We start from the raw sequence: 14,306 nt of genomic DNA, 5'->3' as shown, positions 1-14,306 counted from the left end.
GCGATTTTTTCGCTTACCACAAAATTGGCTTTCACAATACTGTGGTGCTGCGTTGAACATTTGCTGCTGGGTATCCAAGTTCTTCAACTTCTGTATTTCATCTTTTCGTAGTTGTCCATCAATTTTGGGGTGATCCGCATGTCTCGAAGTAAAGTGTCTCTTCAAGTTGTATTCTTTGTTGACGGATACTGATTCGTTGCACAGCAAACATACAGGCAAACCTTTATTCAGAATAAAATAATAATCCTCCATCTCTTTGTCTTGAAATTGACGATTCTCTGCATCTACTTTTCTTTCTTTTTTTTTTTTTGAATAACCTCTGACATTGTCCCAAATTTATACTCGATATTCAGAACTGTCTTCTACACTGCAAGCACTGAACAGAATACAACATCAACGCAGGCACCGAACAGAACAGAACATCAATGCAAGCACCGAACAGAATATAACATCAATGCAGGCACTAAACAAAGCACAACACCAACGCAAGCGAACTGACACGTTGTAACACGTTCACACACGCCTCTAGTCAAAGTGAAAAAGAGACCTAGGTTGGAGAGAACATAGTGTGCTTTGCGCAAGTCATATGACGTCAGCTTAATGCGAGTTAGTAGGACACACCATGTTTTCTCCCACCATGAATCAGACAAACTTCGCTGAAATAGATTAGGGCCGGATCAAAAGAAGTAGAGGGCTGGAGGTTGCCCATATGTGCTCTAGACTTATCATCTATAGGAACTGTTCTAAGAATTTCTTTGGCCATTTGTCGAGTTAGTTGATCTTTGGAATTAGTAAGAATGGTTTCTTTTCCGAAACTCGGTTTTGAACCCCACTCATCATAAAGGTGATAATAAAACTCATAATATTACAGATGATAATACAAGTTGCAGTATTCAAGGCTATGAGATGGGGGCAGTTATCTACAGTAATCTCTCCCTTAAAAGTTCGATTCATTGATATCTTGGACTGTCTATGACTGAAGAAGACGTTAGAGGGCTTTACACTTAAATTTTAGCAATCGCTACAGAAACAAGATGCTTATCCTCTTCTTGCTCTTTGATCCTTTAGCTCAGATCCATCTTCTCTAGTTATACTTTGAATACTTAAAAATGGATTTGCTCTTTCCTTTTGGGATCCGTGTCAAAACTACTGTTGAAAATTTTCCTCTGTCGAATCTCAATACATAACCAAATCATTTCCGTTTGCTGCTTTTTATTTCCAATGGTTATGCGTTTTTGCATTGTATGTTTGTATAATCCATAATTTGTATGCATTTTGGACACAATATGTTTAATACGAGTTCTTTATGCAAACAATTTGTTTAAAAGTTTAATTTGGCTTCCTGTTTCTTTGTTTTTCCCAGGTCTCTAATCCACATAATAATATGACTTTTGCATTGCTAATGAAAATCTTAAATTTTCTGACAGTTATATGTACTTTCGTTAAGTTGATTTATCATTGCCAGCTTCACCTATAGAATTCTTAAGTTGTAAAATTCTGAACTTCTTTTACTATATGTTTGTCAATTTTAATTTCTTTCTAGAATTCTTGTTCTATTTAGGAATTTTTATTTTATTTAAGTGCAACTTTTGCAACTTATAAAATCTGTTTCCAATATTCTCAGAGTGCGTTTTGTACGATTTTCTTTTGTAATCAATTTAATAAAGGTATCTCTGGTTTCATACCGTTACGTGGCGTTAATGACGACATGTAATATACATGTAGGCTTTTAAGCTGAATGTGGGTTATAGTAATAGTTGTGGGAGTGTTTAATTGGTGAGGAAATATCTGTGGATTATTTCAACGTGTACATGTTATTATCGTGACTTCTGAATTTTCGTGATGGGTTTGTGTAAGTGCCCAAAAAAGAAAGTGACAACCCAGTTTTGTTTTGAACATCGAGTAAATGTATGTGAACATTGTATGGTTAATAATCATACGAAGGTGAGTTGTTTAGATGTCGTGACGGGGTGGATAATTAATTTAGGAGATTTTTATAAATAAGAAAATATATCAAGATGCGGATTGGATCTACTGAATGAAAATCATATAGTTTTTAAAGATAATATAGATAAAATCTTTAAAAACTATATGATTAAGAGATGATAAAGTATCGGATATATATAATTTGGTTCGGAATTTTTCACTCATTAGAAGAAGTACTATTTTTCATAACTAGGACGTTTTTTCTTAGTGATTTTCAAATACAGTAATATGTCATAACTGGCTTTATATTGGATATAAATAATCATTTCTGGCCTTACAACTATGCCCTCTGTATAAACCTTACTATAATTCTTCTATAATCTACTCTTTCCCCCCTTTAATATACCCTATTCCTCCTATGGGTTTAAATTCGGAAGAAGGCTAGTTCAGAAGCCTTAAGGTATCAGCCCTACCACTGAACTATTCCATCGTCAGGCTAGTCCCCTGACATAGGAGAACATAATTCTACTAGTAAGCTGACAGAAAAAGATAATCGGATTGAATCTATGGGAAACGACCCTGGAATGGAAAAGGTAAAACAAAAATGGAAATGACAAAATATAATACACATAGCAAACTGGAATGTAATCGTTAGCAGGTCATCTAATGCTTCTGCCTGGTATCTCAACTTGGGCTTGGCTCCCACTGAAGAGACCTCAATAAAGGTCGAAACTAGTCTGGGTAGTGGCCCTTCCCTTAATGCATAACATTAGACATATCTGCAAGGAGATGTGTTTTGCATTATAGGAGATACTGAGACAGGAGTTGTTAGTAGCTTACTCCACCTTTGCAACGAGTTGTCCTGGTGTTGTACCACCTTACCCCAGTCCTGAAGAAAGATACTTTCAGGTGCAAACTTCGTTTGCTCACACTTGGATAAAGGATTAAACTAAATTTATTATATTTGTAGTTTATAATAACCTAAAAATAATGAATTCCTTCTATAAACATAAAGATATACATAAATATACTTGGGGCAGCAAGAGGATGGAAATCAATATTAGATTACTTTATATTAAATGAAAAGACATCAAAATTTTCACTAGATGTTAGAGTTCACAGAGGATATGAAATAAGCAGTGACCACTTCCTTGTTAAAATAAAATTAAGATTACCACCTAAATGGCTACAAGTAACAAGAACAGAAAAAAAAAATTGAAACATTTGATTTTAAAACTAGACTATTGAATGACACAAATGTATAATGGCTATATGAAAAAAGAATTAACCAATATCTAGATAAAATAAAACAAAATGAAGAAATAGAAATAGAATGGCTTAATATACAAACGTTACTAAATGCAGCAGCAAATGAAAGCTTAGGAAAGACCAAAAAATTCAATAAAAGGAATAAACTGAAGATCTGGGATGATGCAATGAAAGAAATAATCAAAAAGAAAAAAGAAGCCTATCACAAATGGTTAAGCAGTAAAAGATTAGAAGATGAAATAGAATATAAAAGAATAAGAACCATAACTAAAAGAGAAGCCAGAAAAGACAGAGAATCATGGAACAAATTTGTTTCTAATTTAGAACATGATTTATATAAAATAAGACCCAATGTATATAAAATTTGAAACACTTAAATGCAGATACCAAAGAAAACATAAAATTAAACACTGAATTGAAATTAGAAGAATTTCTAAATTACTACACAGAATTGTGGACAGACAAATATTTTAAAAAAGACTGGCAAACAATTAACGAAAATGAAAAGGAAATAACTAAAGAAGAATTAGAAATCAGCCTGAAAGAAAAGAAAATCAGAACTATATAAATATGCAGGAACAAGATTCAAAGAAAGACTCTTATTATTTTTAAATAAAATTTATTTAGCTGGTATCTTCCCAGTAGAATGGAAAAAAGCAATTGTGATTCCTATCTTTAAAAAAGGTAATAGAAATGACCCTAAAAACTATAGAGGTGTCAGTATACTAAATTCCTGTTACAAAATATATAGCAGAATCTTAAATAGCAAACTAATGAAATATTCCGAAAACTTTATAAGTACAGAATGGATTTAGAAAAGGACAATCATGTATAGCCCCAGCTTTTTGCCTAAAATTAATAATAGAGAAAAGAAGAGAATACAATGTAGAAACACATATTGCATTTATTGACTTTGAAAAAGCATTTGACAAAATTAAAAGAAACATATTATTTAACATATTAAAAGAAAGACAAATACCAAATAATATCCTAAAAGCTATCACAAGTATATATGAAAATAATCAAATACAAATAAGATTAAATCACGAGCTATCATATACGAGAGAGAGAGAGAGAGATAAACCAAAGGGTCCGACAGGGATGTCCCCTCTCAGCACTCTTTTTAATATCTACTTAAATGAAATAATAATCCTTTCTTTCTTTCTCTCTTTCACTATGCCTTATCCCATGTTAAATGGGGTTGGTGCACTGATCTTTAATCTTCCTCTTCCAAGTTCTCCGGTCCAGGGTGTCCTTCAGACTCCATCCTTTCTCCCTAAAAAAACCTCTGTCGCCTTATCCCCTACACCTGAGCTTGATCTCCTCTTTTCCTCCTTCCCTCCAACTCCATATACTCCACTTGTTTACCAACATACTCCTCACCCTTCCTCTCTACATGTCCCAACCACCTCAGCCTACTTTCTTGTATCTTCTTGCCAATTGGTCCCACCTTAACCGGCCCTCTGATGTAGTCATTCCTTATCCTGTCCTTCTTTCTTACACCACTCATCCATCTCAACATCTGCATCTCCGCTACTTCCATTTTCCTCTCCTGTGCCTTTGTTATAGGCCACGTGTCCATGCCTTGAAGCATCGCCGGCCTCACCACCATCTTATACAGCTTTCCTTTCCTCTTACAACTCACTCTCTTGTCGCACAGGACCCCGCTCATCTTCCTCCAGTTCATCCAGCCACATGTTATTCAGCGCTGTATTTCCTAATCCAGGTCACCATTCCTATCGACGACCAACCCAAGGTACTTGAATTTCTTCCCTGAAATTAGCCTTTCGCCCTGAAGTCGTATGATCATATCCTCGTCACTCCCCGTTGACATATATTCAGTCTTCTCCCGGTTAATTTTCATGCCTCTCTCCTCCAATACCTTTCTCCACTCTTCCAGGGTATTTTCAATTTCAAGCTTTTTCAGGTCTTTCAAGACCTGACCTAAGTTTCTGTTCCCTCATACATCTTCACCAACTCATGTACTTCTCCGACACCCCCTTCTTCCTCATACACCTCCTGCCTGGCCACTCTTTCATATCCCTTTTCCAGGTCTTTAAACACCATGTGCGGCTCCACTTGCATCTCTCTATATTTCTCCATCAATCGCCTTAGCGCAAATATCACATCTGTTGTCCCTCTTCCTGGCATAAATCCAAACTGCTCCTCGCCAATTTTCATTTCCTGCCGTATCCTCCCTTCAATTACTCTTTCCCATATCTTCAATGTGTGTGACATCAGCTTGATCCCTCTATAATTGCCACAGTCTTGAACATATCCTCTTCCTTTGTAGATTTGGGATGAGAATACTTTTCCTCCATTCCTCTGTATCTTTTCCTGTTGGGCTATTTTCCTCATCAGATCCTATAACATATCCACTCCCTCACTGCCCAAACTTTTCCACACTTCTCCGGGTATCTGGTCTGCCCCCACAGCCTTTCCATTCTTCATTTTTCTCAGTATCCAATCCACTTCCTCTCTACTTATGTCTTGCACTGGTCTCTCATTTGCCTCTCCATCCTTGCACCTCTCTCTCGGATTCTCCTCATTTAGTAGTTTATGGAAATCTTCTTTCCATCTTCCTCTGATTTTGTCCTCCTCTTGTAATACTACTCCTGAGGCATCCTTTATCTGCTTGACTGCTGTATGTCTTTCGAGGCCTTATCTCTGGCTTTCGCTATCTCAACAACTGGGCTTCACCACTGTTTCTCTGCAGTTCTTCATAAACCTCAACTGCCCTCACTTTTGCCCTTGCCACAGCTCTCTTTGCATTTTTCTTCACTAATCTATATGCTTCCTTGTCGGCTCTAGTTCCAGTCATGTCCCATTTTTTCTTTGCCTCTTTCTTTTAATTGATCTCCAACTGCACCTCCTCATTTCACCATCATGCCTCCTTATCCTCAGGCGGTCCCTTTCCTGATGTTATACCAAGCACCTCTTCTCCAATTTTTCTAATATTCCGACTATTAACATCCCACTATTCTACCAAATCCTCTGTAACTTCATTTCTTTCAGTACCTTTAAACTTATTCCTTGGGCCTTCCTCTTCCATTTTCCACTACTTTATTTTCCTATCTTTCTGCAACGTCTGTCTATTCTTCTTTTCCCCTTTTATATCACAGTCTATCACAACCAACCTGTGCTGTGCTGTGCTGCTACACTTTCTCTGTTAATCGCTTTACAGTTTTTCACCTCCTTCAGATGTTTCTACGGCGCATAATATAGTCAATCTGACTCATTCTGTCCCCACTCTTATAGGTTATCAGGTGTCCAACTATCTTCTTGAGCCAGGTGTTAGTTATAGCCAGATCGAAGGCCACAGCATATTCTATGATTCTTTTACCTTCTTAATTTCTTTCACCACTACTCCAACCCCCATGTACCCTTTCTTCATCGCTTCATCGCCTTCCTACATGCCCATTCAGATCTGCTCCAACGATCACTCTCTCACCATCAGGGATTCCCATTACTACTTGGTCAAGTTCTCTCCAGAATGTCTCTTTCTCCTCCTCATCACAACCTACTTGTGGGGCGTAGCCACACACTATAGTAGCCACACTTCCTCTCATCTCAAGCGCTCATAATCCGATCATTCTTCTGGCACACCTCACAGACTCCACCCTTCATCTCCTTATAGATGATAATTCCAACTCCGTTTCTTCCCTTCTCATTCACACTGCTATAAAACAGTTTATATCCCTCCACCAGCTCCTTTGCTTTATTGCCCTTCCACCTTGTCTCCTGCACACATACGATCTTCAGCTTCCTTCTTCTCATCATGTCCACTATCTCCCTACTCTTCTCATTCAGCAACCCGATTCTTACTTTACACACACTCTCTTTCTGTTGGACTCGCTTCTTTAGCCGAACCCGTCCTTGGTTCAGTAGCCCTAGCCCACTTCTCACAGTCCTCGGGCTACAGAACTGCACGTCGTACGGGGGTACACCCTAGCCGTGGTCCTTTCTCTGTTATTCAATATTTCATCCTTGTTTGGGCATGGTTTTTTTTTATGGCCGGATGCCCTTCCTGACGCCAACCCTCCCCATTTATCTGGGCTTGGAACCCGGCACTTAGAAGACTAATTGCCCTCCCCAGTGGCTGGGTTTTAAATGAAATAATAATAAAATGGAATAAAAATTTACATCAAGGAATTAAACTTTCTCCTACAGTAAACTTAAACACTCTCCTCTTTGCTGACGACCAAATAAGAATTACAGATTCTGAAGATAAACTACAGAAAGCTATTTTAGATCTAAATGAGATATCCAAAGATTATGGTATAATAATATCAACAGAAAAATCAAAAACTGTGGTCTTTAAAGGACAAGATCCAGCAAGAACTAAAATAGTAATAGATAACAAGATCTTAGAACAGGTAAATTCATTTAACTACCTAGGATGTATGAGATCACATAGGAAAATGAAAAAGATATAAACATAAAAATTGCAAAATATTTAAAAATAACAGGAGTAATTAACTCTATATTTAAACCAAACCTAGTTCAAAAACGAACCAGACTAAAAGTATACAATACGTTAGCCCTCCAGTCTTAATGTATGGAAGCGAAATCCGGACAATAAAACAAAAAGACAAAGATTAACAGCAGCAGAAATGAAGTTTATGAGAAAAACTGCAAAATATACCCTATTTGATCACAAAAGAAATTATGAAAGAATTAAACCAAGAACCAGTAATAGAAAAAATTAATAAATATAAACATAAATGGATGGAACACATTCAAAGAATGAAAACAGAAAGATTACCAAAACAAGCCCTAAAGTACAAGCCATTAGGAAAAAGAAAACCAGGACGTCCTCTTAAACGATTCAACAATGACTTCTATGGCCAGAACAGGCCATGCTAGGCCTAAATCCTTGATACGCATGATGATGATAAATAATTATTAGCGACATTTTAAAATTAGTCAAAGGTGAAAAGGTAAATATATTGACTTGATCAGTAGCAGATGATTTAATAAAAGTGAAAATCTAGCTAGTTTACTAGAACAGGTATAGTAATAGGTTTATTTCTGATTACTCGGTGTTTGCTGCTTTATTATTATCAAACCTCCATGAAGTCCAAGGACTCGTCACCGGAGGTACCAGTATCACAGTATATCATTGCATTCATATGCTGTCTCCTATCTAGTAGGTTGATACTGTGATGTTACTCATGGTTAAATACAAGCGTAATGACATGTGGTGAGGACCCTAACCCTTCTACATATTGCCATAAGTATTCATGACTGTAGCTGTGTGTGTTTATGGGCTGGTTTGCCTGTTCTGACAAAAAACCCAAGTTTCCGGGTGAAAAAACCCTCTACCTCCATATGAGACTGACTAACTCACTTTTAGTCAAAAGAGATCAGATAAAGAATCAAACCCAGGTCTTTCCGACCAAAGGGCTTTATCTATACTGACTGAGCTATGGAGGCTCACAGTATATCATACTGCACCTTTAATATACACCATCTCCACACTCCCGGTAATGCATTCCAATCACTCGCCACTCTCCATGCAAAAAACCTTGCACCTAACCCCCTTGCTCACACACTTCTCATGATAGCTTCCAAGGATGACTTCTTCCTTTCTTCACTCATTTAATGCAAAATCTTCACATTAAATTGCATTTTCTCAATCTGTCGACATACTCAACATTCCAGAGAACAGAAACCACCTTAGTGAATTGTCTCTGGACTCTTTCCAATACATCCCCTCTTCTTTTTGAAAACCAGATGACCAAATCTGTATACAGTAATCCATACGTGACCTGATCCAAGCTTTATACAATGGAACCATAACATTCTTCTACAAGTCAGTGCCCTTTGCACTGTTTCCATTACCTGCTGTGCTGTCTTCACAATTTTAGCAATATATCCCCAAAATTTTAAATCCTCATTTACAATCACTCCCAGATCTCTCATCTCCTCTTCCTCCTCCAAGATTTTTCCATCAATTGTGTACTCTACATTCAGCTTTAAAAGTTATCTCACTCATCGCTTATGGGCAAGTGCAGCACTTTTAGTAAAATTACTAAAGTATGGGCAATTTAGATTTAATTATGAATCTGAAGTTGTTTTTATCAGTGTGAAGTATAGCTTGATGTTAGATAAAACACAAAATGTGAGTATTTGGGTTTGAAATCAGATATCAGTAATATGGGAACAGAATAGTGATATTTGCAATTTCAATGATTTGGTGCATTTTGGGACACTTGAAGCTCCAAAACGAACAGAGACTTTTTATATTTTATTTTTTTTTAGCGTAATCACATCGCAGTTGGAAGAAACATTGTTGACTGGAAAACACCTGAATTTGATTATCATAGTGACAAGAGGAATCTATATGGAATGAATGATGTGGGTTTGCTAGCGGTGGTTGCAAGTACTTTGTTATTAAATGAATTTAAAGGAGAGTGCATGAAAGGTACTTTGTGAATAATGAGTCTTCCGACTCCATGGAGATACCTGTATGATAATAAGATAGACAAAAAATACTATTAGGTGGTAGATGGCATTGTTTTCATGGTAGTAATGCAGATGAGGATTAAATACTGGGGATGATAGGTTGTGTGAAGCACCCTTCCAGGATGATCCTTGGAGGTATTATGTAATTATTTTTGAAGTAGTTTAATATATCCAAATATTCGCAGGCTGTATGCAAATCATTTTTAAACTTCGGCCACATGGAACAGAATTCTGATATACATGTAGAATTTTGTTTTATATAAAACCTTCCCTGCCACGTGCACCAGAATGTGCCAAATCCATAACAGTACTGTGGGATGGGGGAAGAGTAAGTGATTCAGGAGAAAGAAATATTTGTTTCTCTTGAATATTTTCAAAAGTGATGGAGGAGGTTATCAACAATCAGCTGTTTCATTGCCTGGAGACTCAACAGTTAATTAGTGATTGCCGGTATGGATTCTTCCACTCTCATTCTACAGGTGACCTCCTGTCTAATCTTACCCACCTTTGGACACAGGCCATGGAAGGATTTGGAGAAACTTGTATTATTGCTCTCATTTCTAAGGCATTTAATTGTCTGACACCACACCCTCCTGAACAAGCTGCCATCTTATCGGCCTCCTTTCTACACTCTGTAATTGGATTGCCAGCTTCCTCACTGGTTGTTCATTGTGTGTTATGGTGGATGGCTTACTCTCATATTTCCCCATCAATGCTGGATTACCTCAGGGTTCTGTGGTGTAACCCAATCTCTTCCTCCTTTATATCGGTGACCTCCTTTCTCTGATTTCAAATCCTATTTACAGCTTCTCCAATGACATACTCTTCATTTCCTCTGTTATGGTGGATGGCTTACTCTCATATTTCCCCATCAATGCTGGATTGCCTCAGGGTTCTGTGGTGTAACCCAATCTCTTCCTCCTTTATATCGGTGACCTCCTTTCTCCGATTTCAAATCCTATTTACAGTTTCTCCAATGACAGTACTCTACTCTTCATTTCCTCTTCCTCATTTGATAAACACTGCAGTACCCTAATGTTAAATGCTTAGTCTTGCATAACTTGAACACTGACCTCAATATCCCCAAATGGGGTGAAGACAACTTAGTAAATTTCAATGCCAAAAAAAACTCAACCCTCTTGTATTAACTGCAGGAAAAATCCTACCTTATTTTCTCTCATTATTGATAATGTTGCAGTTTCTTTTCGAGATCAACGTTCTCCTCATGTGTTGACTATCACATCCACTTTATCCTGGCACAAGCATATTGCTTAAAAAGGCTCCTTAACCTCTTAAAAAAGCTTTTTTTTTTTGTTTTTTTTTTTGTTTTAAGCATTTCTTCTCTTCCTCTCAACTCCTAATACTTTATAAGTCTCAAATCCAATCAACTTTGGAGTACTGTTTTCACATTTGGAGTGGAGCACCCAAGACCTTCCTAAGAATTCTTGATATTCAGAAGAGGACAATCCTCTTAATAGACAATCTTTCCCTCACTTCATCATAGGTGCTCTGTTTCAGTGCCATACCTTTGCTATATCTACTTTCATGGGCATTGCTCCTCTGAATTGGCTGCTACCATTCCTCCACTTTCTTCTAACCATGTAAGAACCAGAGCAGCCACTGGCTAATACCTGGACACTGTCCAGCTTCAACACAACAAACTAACTTCTCATCAGCTTTCTTCATTCTATCCACCTCTGTTCTTTGCAGCAATCTCTCCCCATACTGTTTTTTCCACTGAGTACAACCTCCCACTCTTTAAGAAACATATCAACAGGGTACATTTTTCTCTTGTTGACCCCCCCCCACACACACACATATACATACTGCTTGGAAAGAAGTCAATGGACACCATAATGTGAGGAACAAACAGCCATGCCACCTGCCTTAATAAGATGTGGGGCCTCCTTTTGCTGAGATGACTACAGCAATCCTACAGGGCATACTTTCCACAAGCATACAATAGCAATAAATGAGAATTTTGCCATATTTTTCTTGTAGGCATGTAATGAGGTCCTGGAGTGTTGTGGAGTGGATGTTCATTAGGGCTGGGGTCAGTGCCCTGTGGAGACCAGTCAAATGTGGTGACATTCATGTCCACAAGCCATACAGTTACAGAAGCATTCTTATGACACATTGCATTCTCTTGCTGATAGAGATAATGGTCAGTTCCATAGAAATGTCACAAACTAGGAAGCAGTGCATTGTCCAGAATGTTTCTTCTCAGAGCTCAATGTTAATGGCACTACAAACAGGTCTGAGTCTAAACTGAGAAAAACAGGACCATACCATCACACTGGCACCTCTGAATTTCATAATTGGGGATCACACACTCTGATAAGAGGCATTCACTGGGAATCTGCCATGCCCACTTCTGTCAATCTGCACAGTAGAAGGTGCAGTGTGATTCGTTGCTCCATAACACAGCTTTCCAAGCTTCCATATCCCACTGTACATGCTCTTTGCACCACCGAAGATGATGCTGCATGTTGGTTCGGGTAATGTTGAGCTTACATATTGCAGTCCTACCATGGAAACCCGTGTTGTGAACCTCTGTTCTAAATGTTTTTCTGCAGATTCATGTTGCAGTTGATACCCAGAACTCCACATTCAACAAGGTATAGAATCGGCCAACAAATGGCAGTTTTTACCTGTTATCCTTTGTAACACCCAATGATTGTTTGGTGAGTTGTTCACTGCAGGTAGCACTTGCATTTGACTCCCTGTGCTTCCATCTCAATATGGTATCACTGATTGTTGACCTGGGTTGGTCCAGTTGGTCAATAATTTGCCAAATAACATTGCATTCTATCACAATGCTTCTTTCAAACTCCATCAGTTCCCTTCTCATAGCCATTTCACCTGGATGCATTTGCACTGACTTGGGAGCATCATATTACTTCAATTTATTCTGGCTGCAGCCACATGACTCATTCATGGCACAATGCACCTTGCCCATGGGGATGTCCATTGACTTCTTTCTGAACAGTACGTATATAGCAGCTTTTGCCATATTCATATACATTGGTGCTTCTTGCAGAATGTAGAGGATTGAATTGAAGAGATGTCATGTGAGGTTATATAAAAAATAACAGATCAGATTTTGATGTATTTCAGTGAATGGTGGTGAATATCATTGTTCATGTTTGAGGTAGATAAGGGGAGAGAGTTTTTTTTTTTTTTGGGGGGGGGGAGTTGTACTTTGTGAAAGTTTTTATTTTTAATTTTTTGCAGAAGATTTATTCTGAACTGGAATGGTTCTCTTATTTTTACTGATTTTGTGGTTGATATTGGAAATTTCTTCCCTGACCATGCACAGTCTCTTACGTTAATGTGTAGTGGAAAAAAACATACATCTAAAGATAATAATAATTAAATATAGATGTACGTTAATTTATTATTTATTTTTGTAGAATTTATATACATTTTTATAATATCGTAAAAGTACAAGGAAAAATGAGCTTCAAACGACCTGACCACATTTTAAAATGAAGTATTTTACTGCCAAAAACAGTGCAGGTTAGAAGAGATGCTAAATTGACATGTCACTGTAGTTTTTTTTTTTCCCACAAAAGTTACTCGGCAATAACGAGTATTTAGCCTTAGGTGCTAGTTACACTCATGATACAATTTAATGGAAAAGCCTGAATCTTAGAAAACAACATTAATGAAACCAGCTTTCAAGAAATGAAATGGAAATGACTGAAAATTACAAGCTTTAAAGAATACTTGTTATAAGCTGCATACAAAAATCACCTCTAGCCCTGCACTTGAATGAATTTTGAATCAAGTGCGTTAAGAAATTATTTATTGAAGTGAGACCTAATGCAGAGAGTAAGAGAAACTAGATCATCTTGAAAGGAACACAAAAATATCAAAGTTCAGCTAGGATGTTCTGATGATGATACAAATGTGTGAGTGAGCATTGTTTTTGAATTTGGTGTGGGGATGGACTGCACTTGAAATTGGGCATTTTGAGTGTGTCTGGGAATGGAAAAGAGTTTCCTAACAGAGCCAAACAGACTACAGATGCAAGTGTACATAAAAGTGAGGAAGTAACTTGTCTATACACAAATTGCCAGAAACATTAAGCAAAGTGGTTGAGTTTATTGCTTTGACTATGTTGTAGCCTAAAATCATTGGTATTAGTGCAGCCTGGCTCTCAGAGCTGAGTGCAGTAGATAGAATCAGTATCTCTCTATCAGTATTCTATCAATATAGAATAAAAATTAGTAGCTCTTATTTTTAGGCATGACAAAACAGATAACTCACAAAGGAGTTTAAAATGTGAGTAACTTTTTGACTATTAATTTTTTTTTCAGTTGAAAGTTTATTTTTCACTAGGTTAGACTATGATAAATTTAGTTTAATCCTTTATCCCAGTGAGAGCAAACAAAGTTTGCACCTGAAAATATCTTCATGGCTGAATATAGTGTTGTACTATCTTACCTGGGTAAGTAGTACAACACCAGGCAACTCGTAGCAAAGGTGGAGCAAGCTACCAACACTTCTATCCAAGTGTCTCCCATAATGCAAAACACATCTGCCTGGTGTTGTACTACTTACCCAGGTAAGATAGTATACAACACTATAATCAGTCCTGGAGATATTTTCAGGCGCAAACTTTGTTTGCTCTCACTGGG

At 37.4% G+C, this 14,306-nt stretch overlaps 1 protein-coding gene across 2 annotated transcripts in view; it reads left to right on the top strand.

Moving 5' to 3' along the window:
• The first annotated feature begins 1,682 nt into the window (after positions 1-1,682).
• The window catches only part of LOC150102162 (zinc finger protein-like 1 homolog), a 64,969-nt gene continuing 52,345 nt past the window's right edge, over positions 1,683-14,306 (top strand). For both annotated transcript variants that reach the window (XM_090398655.1, XM_090398653.1), the window contains exon 1: positions 1,683-1,944. In XM_090398655.1, the coding sequence (XP_090254781.1) occupies positions 1,843-1,944 (102 nt within the window). In that variant the 5' untranslated portion in view covers positions 1,683-1,842. The remainder of the gene's footprint in view (positions 1,945-14,306) is intronic.

This window comes from Typopeltis vanoorti, chromosome 10 (genome assembly GCF_054136105.1).
Source record: "Typopeltis vanoorti isolate ZY-2024b chromosome 10, IOZ_Tvanoo_1.0, whole genome shotgun sequence".
In the NCBI taxonomy this organism is placed as follows: domain Eukaryota; kingdom Metazoa; phylum Arthropoda; class Arachnida; order Uropygi; family Thelyphonidae; genus Typopeltis; species Typopeltis vanoorti.
Note: the sequence above shows the minus strand (reverse complement) of the source record. Positions and strands in the feature narration are given on the sequence as shown.